This window comes from Triplophysa dalaica, chromosome 24 (assembly GCF_015846415.1).
Source record: "Triplophysa dalaica isolate WHDGS20190420 chromosome 24, ASM1584641v1, whole genome shotgun sequence".
Lineage (NCBI taxonomy): Eukaryota > Metazoa > Chordata > Actinopteri > Cypriniformes > Nemacheilidae > Triplophysa > Triplophysa dalaica.
In genome coordinates, this window is record NC_079565.1 from 2,287,603 (window position 1) to 2,307,758 (window position 20,156).

Genomic DNA, 20,156 nt, shown 5'->3' on the forward strand with positions numbered 1-20,156 from the left:
GGATTATTGTTGTCCGTGTAAACGTGGTTTAATGGAATCATGCGTTCAAACTGTGCCACAGCCTGCCTGAGTAAACACCCGCAGCACAAACAAAAATACTCCAAACATTTATCCATCATTTAACGAAAAATGTAAGTTTGAATTTTTTATAATTGCTTTACAAATATATATTTTTAATTTGCTTTTAATATTATATTTTTTGTGTGTGTTATGTCATCTGGTGGTTTAGCTTGTTCATTGTCTGTAGAACATGAGTGCTCAAGAAGACCTTGTTTGTGATATATTTTTATTTCAATTTTATTTTGGTGTATTTTAAACAATAATTTATTACTTTTTTATTAATAAACTGATTAGAAATTTTACATACATTGCACCAACCATTTATACATACTCCCAGTTTATCGCAGTAAATATGCACATTTGTACATATTAAAATTAAGTAGATAACAACAATTAATTTAATATATTATCTGCAAATGTGGAATCAAGCTTGGTTCCAAAGAACTTCATTCTAAAGGAAAATTGGATGATCTTCTTATTACAATTAATATTTATTTTCCAAAAGATACATGCTATTTATACAGAATGAAATCTTTTTTTTTCATTTCATCCCTTCCCCAACAACACAAAACACACTGCATAGAGAATCTGGTGATTAATATTCTATGATGGCATCAGTTATGGCGACATCATCTCCAACGTCCGCTGAAATTTTTTTGCCCACCAGATTGAAGATGTTCTCTGGTGCCACACCATGCGGTTCAGCCACTTTTACTGCCAGCATGTCGAGAGATAACGTCACACCCTTGCGGAGCGGCCTCCGGGCGACCACAGACTTCCCCAACTGCACCAACAATAGCAGTTTTATTTACATTCTGTTATTTTTAATCATTAGAATCCTTTAGATCTTTTTAAAATCCTTCATGAAATCTGACCTTGCTGTGACAAGAAGCTTCACAGGGCAGCATCTGTTTGACTGGTGAACCCATGGCCATCTCTACAGTCCTGATGGCTTTCACCAGTTCTGCAAGCTCCGCCGGCTCCAGCGAGGCTGCGTGGTCACTGCCTTTCCAGGTCTTGTCCAGGGTCACATGACGCTCCAAGACCTTTGCCCCCAGTGCCACTGCAGCCACAGACACAAGGATGCCCGTCTCATGTCCAGAGTAACCAATCGGAATGTCCGGAAACTCCTTCTGGAACGCCTACATTTAAAACACAACTACATCACTAATATTTATTTATTTATTCATTCGTTTGAAATCAGATGAGTCAAGGGGTTGGGTTAGCAGAAGGGGTGGATCTCTTACAGGAATCAAACTGAGATTGATGTGCTCTGTCGGCAGTGGATAAGCGCTGGTGCACTGCAGGAATGTGAAGTTGGGATTGTGCTTCTTCACTGTTTGATAAACACAGCGCATAGTTTCCATCGACTGCATACCGCTGGAGATCACCATGGGACGACCTGCAGAAATACAACAGCTCAAACACAGACAAAGACGCTTCAGAAGGAAATGAGGTATTTTTTATTCTTTAAATTTCATTGTGCCTGAAATTATGACAGTAAGATGGGTGTTAAACTGCAGCCAGTGAGTGTCAGGTGTGACTTTCACCGTTTTTGGCAGTTTTCTCCAGGTAAGGTATGTTGTTTGTGTCAGCTGAGGCCACTTTGAAAAACGGCACGTTTATCTCGTGAAGAAATTCTACAGCCATCTGATAGAAGCAGAACATTGAATATTTATCATTTATGTTTATCTACATATGTAGAAACATAAAACATTACTATCTGTGCATGATGAAATATTTCACCTCGTCCATCCCTGATGCTGTAAAGAAGATCCCGATGTCATCTGCGTAGCGCTGCAGTTCTCTGTACTGCTCGTGACTGAATTCCAGGTGACGCTTGTGAGCTCCATAGGTTGGGCCCCAGGCGTGAGGGGACGTGTAAGGACGCTCTAAAGCATGTTTTGTGAATCTGTGCTCAATTTCGCTCTTCTGAAACTTCACACAGTCAGCACCACAGTCCTACATGACAGCACAATCAAAGAAAAAGAGAGACAGAGAGAGAGAGAGAGACAGAGAGAGAGACAGTGAAACAATTCTGCCGTATTAAATTAAGCTGAGCAGAAACTCTTCTTTAATGTCAGACAAAGATTTATATGTCTGTCTGTCTATCACTCAGAGCAACCATCAGTTTGACACCATATCATCCAAATGTATGCTTTCACATGGTTAAACTTATGTGATGACCGTACCTTTGACATTTGGATCATTTTTTTGGCAATCTCGATGTCGCCTTGGTGGTTCTGGCCGATCTCAGCGATGATGAAACAGGGGCTGGAGCCCCCGATTCTTCTCCCAGGACAGAGTTCAAACTCAGAAGTCATTTTAGAGATGTCTCTGTAGAAGATGTTTAAGTTCAACGACAACTTTAGAGGTTGCAGGTAATGACGCCAGTGAGTAAAGGGGCCGTGTAAAGGGATGCGACATCATTTATAGGATACAGGTGCTCCACCCCCACACAATTATTTTAGATATTTACATTCAGTGTCAAGTTGAACAGGACAAACAACCTTTTCCGCTCATTCTCCTTAATAACTACTTTCTGATAGAACAATCTTTCTAACTCCGTCCGATCAACAAGAGAGACATAAAAGGGAACTTTGTGCTCAATGTAATCAATTGATATATAAAAACCTTTTTTATGTCTATTTTGTCAAGGACACGGCTGTTAGTCGTGTTAAGCTTCAAACTGAATAGAAATGTATAAGATGATTGTTAAGGGTGGTGCACCTGTATTTGTCCAATTATTCAATTCAAGTTTATTAATATAGCGCTTTTCACAATTTACATTGTTCCAAAGCAGATTTAAAGGAGCAAGAAGGTAAAACCACAGAAAGGTAAAACATAGCGCAGTACATGGTGTTTATAGAACAAGCAAGATCATTCTAATAAATAAATAATTAAATGAATAAATGCAGTCTTCCTATGAGCATGCCAACACTGCCCTGCTGTGGCGAGAAATCAATGATTGATTGATGGGGGGGAAAAAACTATGGAAAACCAGGCTCAGGCTCAGCCGGGAGGACCAGATCCCCTCTGACGTGTCATAGCTGCACTCAGTGTCCACACAACTGTGTGTCAATCAAAGTAAGATGGGTTTTTTATGATCTGTTGGTCTTGTTTGACAGTTTATATTTTACGACTTTGTTGTTGTAGGCCAATCTCTGCAAGGAGTTTTCATCCTGCCGGCATGACACCCTGATGTTCTCACATCACAGTTTGAAACCTGACGGTTTTGTTTTTGATTTGAGAGAGATAATGGTTATGTGTTGTTTCATCTAAGAGATGAGAATAAAAAATAACAAAGGAATAACAAAACAAAAAAACTACTCAATATGTTCATCTTCAATTGTCATAGTTCTAAATTGTTTTATTCAATAAATGTTAAGTGTCAGATGATATCTTAAGATCTATAAGAAGGATGGTGCTATCCCCTATAGTTCTAATCATGGGTTAAAATACAATGGTTTAGCGCTCCTTTCAAAATTCAAGATCTATTATTGTATTTGAAAAAAAATGTAGAATAGTCCAATAACTTCTTGGCATCCTGTTGAGTAACAACAGCGGGGTTTTAAATGCAGCTTCTGTTAATAGAGTTGTAAGGATGTGTTTATGGTAATAAGTCGTTTTTGAGGGACTCAAACACCCCTACATCCACTTTTCACAGCTTAACTCATGAGACTGCATCAGACTGAGACTATAGTTTCTTTTTCATTTCAAACCTCTTTATCACTATTATTTCATGTTGTACATCTGAGAGCAAAGAAGTCTAAACAGATAATGTTTCCATTTCACATTCTCTTCAGGTCTAAACTTGACACAAACAAAGTATAAGTTCTCAATCAACCGGGCGAGTTTTCATAATTGTGATCCTTTTCTTGTGTTGTATGCTTTTCACAGAATACAATTCACTTTCTAAAAGAAACCAACTGAAGGTATTAAAAGTAATTGCAAGAGAATGCCACTCTGCAAGTTTTTTAAGTACCACTGTATTTTCCTGTATGTGTTAAAAGCTTTTCCAGACAGATCTGACGGCTTGTGTGCTGGATTGTGCAATAAACGTGATTGGTAAAATGTACAGTCAATTCCATAAATATTGGGACATCGACACAATTCTAACAGTTTTGGCTCTATACACCACCACAATGGATTTCAAATGAAAACAACAAGACGTGCTTTAACTGCAGACTGTCAGCATTAATTTGAGGGTATTTACATCCAAATCAGTTGAATGGTGTAGGAACTACAACAGTTTGCATATGTGCCTCCCACTTGTTAAGGGACCAAAAGTAATGGGACAGAATAATAATCATAAATCAAACTTTCACTTTTTAATACTTGGTTGCAAATCCTTTGCAGTCAATTACAGTCTGAAGTCTGGAACGCATAGACATCACCAGACGCTGGGTTTCATCCCTGGTGATGTTCTGCCAGGCCTCTACTGCAACCTACTGCAATGGAGATGGTGGTCTAGTCGGTTAAACCACTGAACTGGTAAATCAAAGGTTGCTGGTTCGATCCCAGCAGCCACCACCAGTGTGTCCTTGAGCGAGACACTTTACTCCATGTTGCTCCAGGGGGATTGTCCCTGTAATAAGTCCCTCGACTGTAAGTCGCTTTGGATAAAAGCGTCTGCCAAATGACTAAATGTAAATGTAATGCAACCGTCTTCAGTTCCTGCTTGTTCTGTGGTGGTCTTTCCGTGGTTTCGACAAATGGGAAGTCCATGGGCACTACCCAATCCCAATCTTACGCGTTAATTAAATTAAAGATAGGTTTTCTAAATTACTAGTTTTCTAAATAACATTAACATTTAGGCAAATGGCAGACGCTTTGCGACCTACATTGCTTTATCCTAAACATTTTACATAGGTATTTGCAATACCCTGAGATCGAACCCACAACCTAGCGTTGTTAACGCAATGCTCTTACCACTGAGCTACAGGAAAGCCATTAACTAATTTAACATTTAAAATGAAAAGAAATACATTTAAATTGCCATTAAAAAAACTGAAAACAGTCTTAAAAACGTAAATCTTGCTTTCATTTACATTTAAGCATTTGCCAGGTGCTTTTATCCAAAGCGACTTAAAGTGCATTATACTTAGATTCGAAGTAGGCCTATGTGCAATACCTGGGATCGAACCCATGACTGACAAGTGGCCACGTTTACATGGACGTCAGTACTATAATTATTTGCCTTATTCTGAGTAAACTATTATTACGATTAAGGCGTTAACACGAGTTGCTTTAATTATACCCTTAATGTTCCCGTTTAACATGTTACAATACATAGTTCGATTAATGGCATACGTCATTACGTCTCTCTGACGCCATTCGACTTTCCCTCCATAATTTCACTTATAAACAAACAGTTCGTCTTCGCAATGGTACCACATCACGTTTTTAGTGTTTCATTTATTTTCTAGATCTGTTGGCATCTTTCTTGTTTCCCGCTCGCGCCAAAAATGTGCTTTCTTTTTTTGAAGGCATGTTGTTTGCCGTTAAACGAAACGGCTTTCCACTGTCGTGCGTGTGTAACTTGTCGCAATGTGCCACGAAAGTTCCTGCGCCAGTAATAGTGCGATTATGTTGTGTACATGTCTATACAACACTTCGAAAATGCGACTAAAATCGGAGTTCTCCACCCGTCTTAATTCGATTTGTGTTTACTACGATTATGAGTTTAGACAGATTAAGTTGATCAAAAAGCTCTGTTTACATCCTCCATTCTAATTCAGAGTATTGTTTAATCGTGTTAATATCGGATTATTGTTGTCCGTGTAAACGTGGTTTAATGGAATCATGCGTTCAAACTGTGCCACAGCCTGCCTGAGTAAACACCCGCAGCACAAACAAAAATACTCCAAACATTTATCCATCATTTAACGAAAAATGTAAGTTTGAATTTTTAATAATTGCTTTACAAATATATATTTTTAATTTGCTTTTAATATTATATTTTTTGTGTGTGTTATGTCATCTGGTGGTTTAGCTTGTTCATTGTCTGTAGAACATGAGTGCTCAAGAAGACCTTGTTTGTGATATATTTTTATTTCAATTTTATTTTGGTGTATTTTAAACAATAATTTATTACTTTTTTATTAATAAACTGATTAGAAATTTTACATACATTGCACCAACCATTTATACATACTCCCAGTTTATCGCAGTAAATATGCACATTTGTACATATTAAAATTAAGTAGATAACAACAATTAATTTAATATATTATCTGCAAATGTGGAATCAAGCTTGGTTCCAAAGAACTTCATTCTAAAGGAAAATTGGATGATCTTCTTATTACAATTAATATTTATTTTCCAAAAGATACATGCTATTTATACAGAATGAAATCTTTTTTTTTCATTTCATCCCTTCCCCAACAACACAAAACACACTGCATAGAGAATCTGGTGATTAATATTCTATGATGGCATCAGTTATGGCGACATCATCTCCAACGTCCGCTGAAATTTTTTTGCCCACCAGATTGAAGATGTTCTCTGGTGCCACACCATGCGGTTCAGCCACTTTTACTGCCAGCATGTCGAGAGATAACGTCACACCCTTGCGGAGCGGCCTCCGGGCGACCACAGACTTCCCCAACTGCACCAACAATAGCAGTTTTATTTACATTCTGTTATTTTTAATCATTAGAATCCTTTAGATCTTTTTAAAATCCTTCATGAAATCTGACCTTGCTGTGACAAGAAGCTTCACAGGGCAGCATCTGTTTGACTGGTGAACCCATGGCCATCTCTACAGTCCTGATGGCTTTCACCAGTTCTGCAAGCTCCGCCGGCTCCAGCGAGGCTGCGTGGTCACTGCCTTTCCAGGTCTTGTCCAGGGTCACATGACGCTCCAAGACCTTTGCCCCCAGTGCCACTGCAGCCACAGACACAAGGATGCCCGTCTCATGTCCAGAGTAACCAATCGGAATGTCCGGAAACTCCTTCTGGAACGCCTACATTTAAAACACAACTACATCACTAATATTTATTTATTTATTCATTCGTTTGAAATCAGATGAGTCAAGGGGTTGGGTTAGCAGAAGGGGTGGATCTCTTACAGGAATCAAACTGAGATTGATGTGCTCTGTCGGCAGTGGATAAGCGCTGGTGCACTGCAGGAATGTGAAGTTGGGATTGTGCTTCTTCACTGTTTGATAAACACAGCGCATAGTTTCCATCGACTGCATACCGCTGGAGATCACCATGGGACGACCTGCAGAAATACAACAGCTCAAACACAGACAAAGACGCTTCAGAAGGAAATGAGGTATTTTTTATTCTTTAAATTTCATTGTGCCTGAAATTATGACAGTAAGATGGGTGTTAAACTGCAGCCAGTGAGTGTCAGGTGTGACTTTCACCGTTTTTGGCAGTTTTCTCCAGGTAAGGTATGTTGTTTGTGTCAGCTGAGGCCACTTTGAAAAACGGCACGTTTATCTCGTGAAGAAATTCTACAGCCATCTGATAGAAGCAGAACATTGAATATTTATCATTTATGTTTATCTACATATGTAGAAACATAAAACATTACTATCTGTGCATGATGAAATATTTCACCTCGTCCATCCCTGATGCTGTAAAGAAGATCCCGATGTCATCTGCGTAGCGCTGCAGTTCTCTGTACTGCTCGTGACTGAATTCCAGGTGACGCTTGTGAGCTCCATAGGTTGGGCCCCAGGCGTGAGGGGACGTGTAAGGACGCTCTAAAGCATGTTTTGTGAATCTGTGCTCAATTTCGCTCTTCTGAAACTTCACACAGTCAGCACCACAGTCCTACATGACAGCACAATCAAAGAAAAAGAGAGACAGAGAGAGAGAGAGAGACAGAGAGAGAGACAGTGAAACAATTCTGCCGTATTAAATTAAGCTGAGCAGAAACTCTTCTTTAATGTCAGACAAAGATTTATATGTCTGTCTGTCTATCACTCAGAGCAACCATCAGTTTGACACCATATCATCCAAATGTATGCTTTCACATGGTTAAACTTATGTGATGACCGTACCTTTGACATTTGGATCATTTTTTTGGCAATCTCGATGTCGCCTTGGTGGTTCTGGCCGATCTCAGCGATGATGAAACAGGGGCTGGAGCCCCCGATTCTTCTCCCAGGACAGAGTTCAAACTCAGAAGTCATTTTAGAGATGTCTCTGTAGAAGATGTTTAAGTTCAACGACAACTTTAGAGGTTGCAGGTAATGACGCCAGTGAGTAAAGGGGCCGTGTAAAGGGATGCGACATCATTTATAGGATACAGGTGCTCCACCCCCACACAATTATTTTAGATATTTACATTCAGTGTCAAGTTGAACAGGACAAACAACCTTTTCCGCTCATTCTCCTTAATAACTACTTTCTGATAGAACAATCTTTCTAACTCCGTCCGATCAACAAGAGAGACATAAAAGGGAACTTTGTGCTCAATGTAATCAATTGATATATAAAAACCTTTTTTATGTCTATTTTGTCAAGGACACGGCTGTTAGTCGTGTTAAGCTTCAAACTGAATAGAAATGTATAAGATGATTGTTAAGGGTGGTGCACCTGTATTTGTCCAATTATTCAATTCAAGTTTATTAATATAGCGCTTTTCACAATTTACATTGTTCCAAAGCAGATTTAAAGGAGCAAGAAGGTAAAACCACAGAAAGGTAAAACATAGCGCAGTACATGGTGTTTATAGAACAAGCAAGATCATTCTAATAAATAAATAATTAAATGAATAAATGCAGTCTTCCTATGAGCATGCCAACACTGCCCTGCTGTGGCGAGAAATCAATGATTGATTGATGGGGGGGAAAAAACTATGGAAAACCAGGCTCAGGCTCAGCCGGGAGGACCAGATCCCCTCTGACGTGTCATAGCTGCACTCAGTGTCCACACAACTGTGTGTCAATCAAAGTAAGATGGGTTTTTTATGATCTGTTGGTCTTGTTTGACAGTTTATATTTTACGACTTTGTTGTTGTATGCCAATCTCTGCAAGGAGTTTTCATCCTGCCGGCATGACACCCTGATGTTCTCACATCACAGTTTGAAACCTGACGGTTTTGTTTTTGATTTGAGAGAGATAATGGTTATGTGTTGTTTCATCTAAGAGATGAGAATAACAAATAACAAAAGAATAACAAAACAAAAAACTACTCAATATGTTCATCTTCAATGGTCATAGTTCTAAATTGTTTTATTCAATAAATGTTAAGTGTCAGATGATATCTTAAGATCTATAAGAAGGATGGTGCTATCCCCTATAGTTCTAATCATGGGTTAAAATACAATTGTTTAGCGCTCCTTTCAAAATTCAAGATCTATTATTGTATTTGAAAAAAAATGTAGAATAGTCCAATAACTTCTTGGCATCCTGTTGAGTAACAACAGCGGGGTTTTAAATGCAGCTTCTGTTAATAGAGTTGTAAGGATGTGTTTATGGTAATAAGTCGTTTTTGGGGGACTCAAACACCCCTACATCCACTTTTCACAGCTTAACTCATGAGACTGCATCAGACTGAGACTATAGTTTCTTTTTCATTTCAAACCTCTTTATCACTATTATTTCATGTTGTACATCTGAGAGCAAAGAAGTCTAAACAGATAATGTTTCCATTTCACATTCTCTTCAGGTCTAAACTTGACACAAACAAAGTATAAGTTCTCAATCAACCGGGCGAGTTTTCATAATTGTGATCCTTTTCTTGTGTTGTATGCTTTTCACAGAATACAATTCACTTTCTAAAAGAAACCAACTGAAGGTATTAAAAGTAATTGCAAGAGAATGCCACTCTGCAAGTTTTTTAAGTACCACTGTATTTTCCTGTCTGTGTTAAAAGCTTTTCCAGACAGATCTGACGGCTTGTGTGCTGGATTGTGCAATAAACGTGATTGGTAAAATGTACAGTCAATTCCATAAATATTGGGACATCGACACAATTCTAACAGTTTTGGCTCTATACACCACCACAATGGATTTCAAATGAAAACAACAAGATGTGCTTTAACTGCAGACTGTCAGCATTAATTTGAGGGTATTTACATCCAAATCAGGTGAATGGTGTAGGAACTACAACAGTTTGCATATGTGCCTCCCACTTGTTAAGGGACCAAAAGTAATGGGACAGAATAATAATCATAAATCAAACTTTCACTTTTTAATACTTGGTTGCAAATCCTTTGCAGTCAATTACAGTCTGAAGTCTGGAACGCATAGACATCACCTGACGCTGGGTTTCATCCCTGGTGATGTTCTGCCAGGCCTCTACTGCAACCTACTGCAATGGAGATGGTGGTCTAGTCGGTTAAACCACTGAACTGGTAAATCAAAGGTTGCTGGTTCGATCCCAGCAGCCACCACCAGTGTGTCCTTGAGCGAGACACTTTACTCCATGTTGCTCCAGGGGGATTGTCCCTGTAATAAGTCCCTCGACTGTAAGTCGCTTTGGATAAAAGCGTCTGCCAAATGACTAAATGTAAATGTAATGCAACCGTCTTCAGTTCCTGCTTGTTCTGTGGTGGTCTTTCCGTGGTTTCGACAAATGGGAAGTCCATGGGCACTACCCAATCCCAATCTTACGCGTTAATTAAATTAAAGATAGGTTTTCTAAATTACTAGTTTTCTAAATAACATTAACATTTAGGCAAATGGCAGACGCTTTGCGACCTACATTGCTTTATCCTAAACATTTTACATAGGTATTTGCAATACCCTGAGATCGAACCCACAACCTAGCGTTGTTAACGCAATGCTCTTACCACTGAGCTACAGGAAAGCCATTAACTAATTTAACATTTAAAATGAAAAGAAATACATTTAAATTGCCATTAAAAAAACTGAAAACAGTCTTAAAAACGTAAATCTTGCTTTCATTTACATTTAAGCATTTGCCAGGTGCTTTTATCCAAAGCGACTTAAAGTGCATTATACTTAGATTCGAAGTAGGCCTATGTGCAATACCTGGGATCGAACCCATGACTGACAAGTGGCCACGTTTACATGGACGTCAGTACTATAATTATTTGCCTTATTCTGAGTAAACTATTATTACGATTAAGGCGTTAACACGAGTTGCTTTAATTATACCCTTAATGTTCCCGATTAACATGTTACAATACATAGTTCGATTAATGGCATACGTCATTACGTCTCTCTGACGCCATTCGACTTTCCCTCCATAATTTCACTTATAAACAAACAGTTCGTCTTCGCAATGGTACCACATCACGTTTTTAGTGTTTCATTTATTTTCTAGATCTGTTGGCATCTTTCTTGTTTCCCGCTCGCGCCAAAAATGTGCTTTCTTTTTTTGAAGGCATGTTGTTTGCCGTTAAACGAAACGGCTTTCCACTGTCGTGCGTGTGTAACTTGTCGCAATGTGCCACGAAAGTTCCTGCGCCAGTAATAGTGCGATTATGTTGTGTACATGTCTATACAACACTTCGAAAATGCGACTAAAATCGGAGTTCTCCACCCGTCTTAATTCGATTTGTGTTTACTACGATTATGAGTTTAGACAGATTAAGTTGATCAAAAAGCTCTGTTTACATCCTCCATTCTAATTCAGAGTATTGTTTAATCGTGTTAATATCGGATTATTGTTGTCCGTGTAAACGTGGTTTAATGGAATCATGCGTTCAAACTGTGCCTGAGTAAACACCCGCAGCACAAACAAAAATACTCCAAACATTTATCCATCATTTAACGAAAAATGTAAGTTTGAATTTTTAATAATTGCTTTACAAATATATATTTTTAATTTGCTTTTAATATTATATTTTTTGTGTGTGTTATGTCATCTGGTGGTTTAGCTTGTTCATTGTCTGTAGAACATGAGTGCTCAAGAAGACCTTGTTTGTGATATATTTTTATTTCAATTTTATTTTGGTGTATTTTAAACAATAATTTATTACTTTTTTATTAATAAACTGATTAGAAATTTTACATACATTGCACCAACCATTTATACATACTCCCAGTTTATCGCAGTAAATATGCACATTTGTACATATTAAAATTAAGTAGATAACAACAATTAATTTAATATATTATCTGCAAATGTGGAATCAAGCTTGGTTCCAAAGAACTTCATTCTAAAGGAAAATTGGATGATCTTCTTATTACAATTAATATTTATTTTCCAAAAGATACATGCTATTTATACAGAATGAAATCTTTTTTTTTCATTTCATCCCTTCCCCAACAACACAAAACACACTGCATAGAGAATCTGGTGATTAATATTCTATGATGGCATCAGTTATGGCGACATCATCTCCAACGTCCGCTGAAATTTTTTTGCCCACCAGATTGAAGATGTTCTCTGGTGCCACACCATGCGGTTCAGCCACTTTTACTGCCAGCATGTCGAGAGATAACGTCACACCCTTGCGGAGCGGCCTCCGGGCGACCACAGACTTCCCCAACTGCACCAACAATAGCAGTTTTATTTACATTCTGTTATTTTTAATCATTAGAATCCTTTAGATCTTTTTAAAATCCTTCATGAAATCTGACCTTGCTGTGACAAGAAGCTTCACAGGGCAGCATCTGTTTGACTGGTGAACCCATGGCCATCTCTACAGTCCTGATGGCTTTCACCAGTTCTGCAAGCTCCGCCGGCTCCAGCGAGGCTGCGTGGTCACTGCCTTTCCAGGTCTTGTCCAGGGTCACATGACGCTCCAAGACCTTTGCCCCCAGTGCCACTGCAGCCACAGACACAAGGATGCCCGTCTCATGTCCAGAGTAACCAATCGGAATGTCCGGAAACTCCTTCTGGAACGCCTACATTTAAAACACAACTACATCACTAATATTTATTTATTTATTCATTCGTTTGAAATCAGATGAGTCAAGGGGTTGGGTTAGCAGAAGGGGTGGATCTCTTACAGGAATCAAACTGAGATTGATGTGCTCTGTCGGCAGTGGATAAGCGCTGGTGCACTGCAGGAATGTGAAGTTGGGATTGTGCTTCTTCACTGTTTGATAAACACAGCGCATAGTTTCCATCGACTGCATACCGCTGGAGATCACCATGGGACGACCTGCAGAAATACAACAGCTCAAACACAGACAAAGACGCTTCAGAAGGAAATGAGGTATTTTTTATTCTTTAAATTTCATTGTGCCTGAAATTATGACAGTAAGATGGGTGTTAAACTGCAGCCAGTGAGTGTCAGGTGTGACTTTCACCGTTTTTGGCAGTTTTCTCCAGGTAAGGTATGTTGTTTGTGTCAGCTGAGGCCACTTTGAAAAACGGCACGTTTATCTCGTGAAGAAATTCTACAGCCATCTGATAGAAGCAGAACATTGAATATTTATCATTTATGTTTATCTACATATGTAGAAACATAAAACATTACTATCTGTGCATGATGAAATATTTCACCTCGTCCATCCCTGATGCTGTAAAGAAGATCCCGATGTCATCTGCGTAGCGCTGCAGTTCTCTGTACTGCTCGTGACTGAATTCCAGGTGACGCTTGTGAGCTCCATAGGTTGGGCCCCAGGCGTGAGGGGACGTGTAAGGACGCTCTAAAGCATGTTTTGTGAATCTGTGCTCAATTTCGCTCTTCTGAAACTTCACACAGTCAGCACCACAGTCCTACATGACAGCACAATCAAAGAAAAAGAGAGACAGAGAGAGAGAGAGAGACAGAGAGAGAGACAGTGAAACAATTCTGCCGTATTAAATTAAGCTGAGCAGAAACTCTTCTTTAATGTCAGACAAAGATTTATATGTCTGTCTGTCTATCACTCAGAGCAACCATCAGTTTGACACCATATCATCCAAATGTATGCTTTCACATGGTTAAACTTATGTGATGACCGTACCTTTGACATTTGGATCATTTTTTTGGCAATCTCGATGTCGCCTTGGTGGTTCTGGCCGATCTCAGCGATGATGAAACAGGGGCTGGAGCCCCCGATTCTTCTCCCAGGACAGAGTTCAAACTCAGAAGTCATTTTAGAGATGTCTCTGTAGAAGATGTTTAAGTTCAACGACAACTTTAGAGGTTGCAGGTAATGACGCCAGTGAGTAAAGGGGCCGTGTAAAGGGATGCGACATCATTTATAGGATACAGGTGCTCCACCCCCACACAATTATTTTAGATATTTACATTCAGTGTCAAGTTGAACAGGACAAACAACCTTTTCCGCTCATTCTCCTTAATAACTACTTTCTGATAGAACAATCTTTCTAACTCCGTCCGATCAACAAGAGAGACATAAAAGGGAACTTTGTGCTCAATGTAATCAATTGATATATAAAAACCTTTTTTATGTCTATTTTGTCAAGGACACGGCTGTTAGTCGTGTTAAGCTTCAAACTGAATAGAAATGTATAAGATGATTGTTAAGGGTGGTGCACCTGTATTTGTCCAATTATTCAATTCAAGTTTATTAATATAGCGCTTTTCACAATTTACATTGTTCCAAAGCAGATTTAAAGGAGCAAGAAGGTAAAACCACAGAAAGGTAAAACATAGCGCAGTACATGGTGTTTATAGAACAAGCAAGATCATTCTAATAAATAAATAATTAAATGAATAAATGCAGTCTTCCTATGAGCATGCCAACACTGCCCTGCTGTGGCGAGAAATCAATGATTGATTGATGGGGGGGAAAAAACTATGGAAAACCAGGCTCAGGCTCAGCCGGGAGGACCAGATCCCCTCTGACGTGTCATAGCTGCACTCAGTGTCCACACAACTGTGTGTCAATCAAAGTAAGATGGGTTTTTTATGATCTGTTGGTCTTGTTTGACAGTTTATATTTTACGACTTTGTTGTTGTATGCCAATCTCTGCAAGGAGTTTTCATCCTGCCGGCATGACACCCTGATGTTCTCACATCACAGTTTGAAACCTGACGGTTTTGTTTTTGATTTGAGAGAGATAATGGTTATGTGTTGTTTCATCTAAGAGATGAGAATAACAAATAACAAAAGAATAACAAAACAAAAAACTACTCAATATGTTCATCTTCAATTGTCATAGTTCTAAATTGTTTTATTCAATAAATGTTAAGTGTCAGATGATATCTTAAGATCTATAAGAAGGATGGTGCTATCCCCTATAGTTCTAATCATGGGTTAAAATACAATTGTTTAGCGCTCCTTTCAAAATTCAAGATCTATTATTGTATTTGAAAAAAAATGTAGAATAGTCCAATAACTTCTTGGCATCCTGTTGAGTAACAACAGCGGGGTTTTAAATGCAGCTTCTGTTAATAGAGTTGTAAGGATGTGTTTATGGTAATAAGTCGTTTTTGGGGGACTCAAACACCCCTACATCCACTTTTCACAGCTTAACTCATGAGACTGCATCAGACTGAGACTATAGTTTCTTTTTCATTTCAAACCTCTTTATCACTATTATTTCATGTTGTACATCTGAGAGCAAAGAAGTCTAAACAGATAATGTTTCCATTTCACATTCTCTTCAGGTCTAAACTTGACACAAACAAAGTATAAGTTCTCAATCAACCGGGCGAGTTTTCATAATTGTGATCCTTTTCTTGTGTTGTATGCTTTTCACAGAATACAATTCACTTTCTAAAAGAAACCAACTGAAGGTATTAAAAGTAATTGCAAGAGAATGCCACTCTGCAAGTTTTTTAAGTACCACTGTATTTTCCTGTCTGTGTTAAAAGCTTTTCCAGACAGATCTGACGGCTTGTGTGCTGGATTGTGCAATAAACGTGATTGGTAAAATGTACAGTCAATTCCATAAATATTGGGACATCGACACAATTCTAACAGTTTTGGCTCTATACACCACCACAATGGATTTCAAATGAAAACAACAAGATGTGCTTTAACTGCAGACTGTCAGCATTAATTTGAGGGTATTTACATCCAAATCAGGTGAATGGTGTAGGAACTACAACAGTTTGCATATGTGCCTCCCACTTGTTAAGGGACCAAAAGTAATGGGACAGAATAATAATCATAAATCAAACTTTCACTTTTTAATACTTGGTTGCAAATCCTTTGCAGTCAATTACAGTCTGAAGTCTGGAACGCATAGACATCACCTGACGCTGGGTTTCATCCCTGGTGATGTTCTGCCAGGCCTCTACTGCAACCTACTGCAATGGAGATGGTGGTCTAGTCGGTTAAACCACTGAACTGGTAAATCAAAGGTTGCTGGTTCGATCCCAGCAGCCACCACCAGTGTGTCCTTGAGCGAGACACTTTACTCCATGTTGCTCCAGGGGGATTGTCCCTGTAATAAGTCCCTCGACTGTAAGTCGCTTTGGATAAAAGCGTCTGCCAAATGACTAAATGTAAATGTAATGCAACCGTCTTCAGTTCCTGCTTGTTCTGTGGTGGTCTTTCCGTGGTTTCGACAAATGGGAAGTCCATGGGCACTACCCAATCCCAATCTTACGCGTTAATTAAATTAAAGATAGGTTTTCTAAATTACTAGTTTTCTAAATAACATTAACATTTAGGCAAATGGCAGACGCTTTGCGACCTACATTGCTTTATCCTAAACATTTTACATAGGTATTTGCAATACCCTGAGATCGAACCCACAACCTAGCGTTGTTAACGCAATGCTCTTACCACTGAGCTACAGGAAAGCCATTAACTAATTTAACATTTAAAATGAAAAGAAATACATTTAAATTGCCATTAAAAAAACTGAAAACAGTCTTAAAAACGTAAATCTTGCTTTCATTTACATTTAAGCATTTGCCAGGTGCTTTTATCCAAAGCGACTTAAAGTGCATTATACTTAGATTCGAAGTAGGCCTATGTGCAATACCTGGGCTCGAACCCATGACTGACAAGTGGCCACGTTTACATGGACGTCAGTACTATAATTATTTGCCTTATTCTGAGTAAACTATTATTACGATTAAGGTGTTAACACGAGTTGCTTTAATTATACCCTTAATGTTCCCGTTTAACATGTTACAATACATAGTTCGATTAATGGCATACGTCATTACGTCTCTCTGACGCCATTCGACTTTCCCTCCATAATTTCACTTATAAACAAACAGTTCGTCTTCGCCATGGTACCACATCACGTTTTTAGTGTTTCATTTAATTTCTAGATCTGTTGGCATCTTTCTTGTTTCCCGCTCGCGCCAAAAATGTGCTTTCTTTTTTTGAAGGCATGTTGTTTGCCGTTAAACGAAACGGCTTTCCACTGTCGTGCGTGTGTAACTTGTCGCAATGTGCCACGAAAGTTCCTGCGCCAGTAATAGTGCGATTATGTTGTGTACAAGTCTATACAACACTTCGAAAATGCGACTAAAATCGGAGTTCTCCACCCGTCTTAATTCGATTTGTGTTTACTACGATTATGAGTTTAGACAGATTAAGTTGATCAAAAAGCTCTGTTTACATCCTCCATTCTAATTCAGAGTATTGTTTAATCGTGTTAATATCGGATTATTGTTGTCCGTGTAAACGTGGTTTAATGGAATCATGCGTTCAAACTGTGCCACAGCCTGCCTGAGTAAACACCCGCAGCACAAACAAAAATACTCCAAACATTTTTCCATCATTTAACGAAAAATGTAAGTTTGAATTTTTAATAATTGCTTTACAAATATATATTTTTAATTTGCTTTTAATATTATATTTTTTGTGTGTGTTATGTCATCTGGTGGTTTAGCTTGTTCATTGTCTGTAGAACATGAGTGCTCAAGAAGACCTTGTTTGTGATATATTTTTATTTCAATTTTATTTCGGTGTATTTTAAACAATAATTTATTACTTTTTTATTAATAAACTGATTAGACATTTTACATACATTGCACCAACCATTTATACATACTCCCAGTTTATCGCAGTAAATATGCACATTTGTACATATTAAAATTAACTAGATAACAACAATTAATTTAATAAATTATCTGCAAATGTGGAATCAAGCTTGGTTCCAAAGAACTTCATTCTAAAGGAAAATTGGATGATCTTCTTATTACAATTAATATTTATTTTCCAAAAGATACATGCTATTTATACAGCATGAAATCTTTTTTTTTCATTTCATCCCTTCCCCAACAACACAAAACACACTGCATAGAGAATCTGGTGATTAATATTCTATGATGGCATCAGTTATGGGGACATCATCTCCAACGTCCGCTGTGATTTTTTTGCCCACCAGATTGAAGATGTTCTCTGGTGCCACACCATGCGGTTCAGCCACTTTTACTGCCAGCATGTCGAGAGATAATGTCACACCCTTGCGGAGCGGCCTCCGGGCGACCACAGACTTCCCCAACTGCACCAACAATAGCAGTTTTATTTACATTCTGTTATTTTTCATCATTAGAATCTTTTAGATCTTTTTAAAATCCTTCATGAAATCTGACCTTGCTGTGACAAGAAGCTTCACAGGGCAGCATCTGTTTGACTGGTGAACCCATGGCCATCTCTACAGTCCTGATGGCTTTCACCAGTTCTGCAAGCTCGGCCGGCTCCAGCGAGGCTGCGTGGTCACTGCCTTTCCAGGTCTTGTCCAGGGTCACATGACGCTCCAAGACCTTTGCCCCCAGTGCCACTGCAGCCACAGACACAAGGATGCCCGTCTCATGTCCAGAGTAACCAATCGGAATGTCCGGAAACTCCTTCTGGAACGCCTACATTTAAAACACAAGTACATCACTAATATTTATTTATTCATTCGTTTGAAATCAGATGAGTCAAGGGGTTGGGTTAGCAGAAGGGGTGGATCTCTTACAGGAATCAAACTGAGATTGATGTGCTCTGTCGGCAGTGGATAAGCGCTGGTGCACTGCAGGAATGTGAAGTTGGGATTGTGCTTCTTCACTGTTTGATAAACACAGCGCATAGTTTCCATCGACTGCATACCGCTGGAGATCACCATGGGACGACCTGCAGAAATACAACAGCTCAAACACAGATCCACACGGGTACATATTTTAGTCTTTAAATTTCATTGTGCCTGATATTGTGACAGTAAGATGGGTGTTAAACTGCAGCCAGTGAGTGTCAGGTGTGACTTTCACCGTTTTTGGCAGTTTTCTCCAGGTAAGGTATGTTGTTTGTGTCAGCTGAGGCCACTTTGAAAAACGGCACGTTTATCTCGTGAAGAAATTCTACAGCCATCTGATAGAAGCAGAACATTGAATATTTATCATTTATGTTTATCTACATATGTACAAACATAAAACATTACTATCTGTTCATGATTAAATATTTCACCTCGTCCATCCCTGATGCTGTAAAGAAGATCCCGATGTCATCTGCGTAGCGCTGCAGTTCTCTGTACTGCTGGTGACTGAATTCCAGGTGACGCTTGTGAGCTCCATAGGTTGGGCCCCAGGCGTGAGGGGACGTGTAAGGACGCTCTAAAGCATGTTTTGTGAATCTGTGCTCAATTTCGCTCTTCTGAAACTTCACACAGTCAGCACCACAGTCCTACATGACAGCACAACCAAAGAAAAAGAGAGACAGAGAGAGAGAGAGAGACAGTGAGAGAGACAGTGAATCAATTCTGCCGTATTAAATTAAGCTGAGCAGAAACTCTTCTTTAATGTCAGACAAATATTTATATGTCTGTCTGTCTATCACTCAGAGCAACCATCAGTTTGACACCATATCATCCAAATGTATGCTTTCACATGGTTAAACTTATGTGATGACCTTACCTTTGACATTTGGATCATTTTTTTGGCAATCTCGATGTCGCCTTGGTGGTTTTGGCCGATCTCAGCGATGATGAAACAGGGGCTGGAGCCCCCGATTCTTCTCCCAGGACAGAGTTCAAACTCAGAAGTCATTTTAGAGATGTCTCTGTAGAAGATGTTTAAGTTCAAGTTCAACTTTAGAGGTTGCAGGTAATGACGCCAGTGAGTAAAGGGGCCGTGTAAAGGGATGCAACATCATTTATAGGATACAGGTGCTCCACCCCCACACAATTATTTTAGATATTTACATTCAGTGTCAAGTTGAACAGGACAAACAACCTTTTCCGCTCATTCTCCTTAATAACTACTTTCTGATAGAATCTTCCTAACTCCGTCAGATCAACCACATTTCTCACAACATTCAAAAACTACTTAAAACTCATCTCTTCTGTAGAAACATGACAGACAAATGAGAAA

The 20,156-nt window shown here is 38.9% G+C and overlaps 4 protein-coding genes across 4 annotated transcripts; all 4 read right to left on the reverse strand.

Annotated features, from left to right (window-relative positions):
• Positions 1–269: 269 nt before the first annotated feature.
• On the reverse strand, positions 270–2,446 carry LOC130414351 (sialic acid synthase-like). The gene is made up of 6 exons (XM_056740205.1): positions 2,253–2,446; positions 1,807–2,022; positions 1,611–1,710; positions 1,308–1,462; positions 936–1,202; positions 270–844 (listed from the first exon to the last, which is right to left on the reverse strand). The coding sequence occupies exons 1-6, from the start codon at positions 2,382–2,384 to the stop codon at positions 656–658; spliced, it is 1,059 nt and encodes a 352-aa protein (XP_056596183.1). The 5' UTR covers positions 2,385–2,446; the 3' UTR covers positions 270–655.
• Positions 2,447–6,095: 3,649 nt separating this feature from the next.
• Positions 6,096–8,272, reverse strand: LOC130414355 (sialic acid synthase-like). Its single transcript, XM_056740208.1, has 6 exons — positions 8,079–8,272; positions 7,633–7,848; positions 7,437–7,536; positions 7,134–7,288; positions 6,762–7,028; positions 6,096–6,670 (listed from the first exon to the last, which is right to left on the reverse strand). The coding sequence occupies exons 1-6, from the start codon at positions 8,208–8,210 to the stop codon at positions 6,482–6,484; spliced, it is 1,059 nt and encodes a 352-aa protein (XP_056596186.1). The 5' UTR covers positions 8,211–8,272; the 3' UTR covers positions 6,096–6,481.
• Positions 8,273–11,910: 3,638 nt separating this feature from the next.
• Positions 11,911–14,087, reverse strand: LOC130414352 (sialic acid synthase-like). Its single transcript, XM_056740206.1, has 6 exons — positions 13,894–14,087; positions 13,448–13,663; positions 13,252–13,351; positions 12,949–13,103; positions 12,577–12,843; positions 11,911–12,485 (listed from the first exon to the last, which is right to left on the reverse strand). Exons 1-6 carry the CDS (start codon positions 14,023–14,025, stop codon positions 12,297–12,299), a joined length of 1,059 nt encoding a protein of 352 aa, XP_056596184.1. The 5' UTR covers positions 14,026–14,087; the 3' UTR covers positions 11,911–12,296.
• A 3,660-nt stretch (positions 14,088–17,747) lies between these two features.
• LOC130414328 (sialic acid synthase-like) lies at positions 17,748–19,895 on the reverse strand. The gene is made up of 6 exons (XM_056740177.1): positions 19,701–19,895; positions 19,255–19,470; positions 19,059–19,158; positions 18,770–18,924; positions 18,402–18,668; positions 17,748–18,310 (listed from the first exon to the last, which is right to left on the reverse strand). The coding sequence occupies exons 1-6, from the start codon at positions 19,830–19,832 to the stop codon at positions 18,122–18,124; spliced, it is 1,059 nt and encodes a 352-aa protein (XP_056596155.1). The 5' UTR covers positions 19,833–19,895; the 3' UTR covers positions 17,748–18,121.
• Between the last annotated feature and the right edge of the window lie 261 nt (positions 19,896–20,156).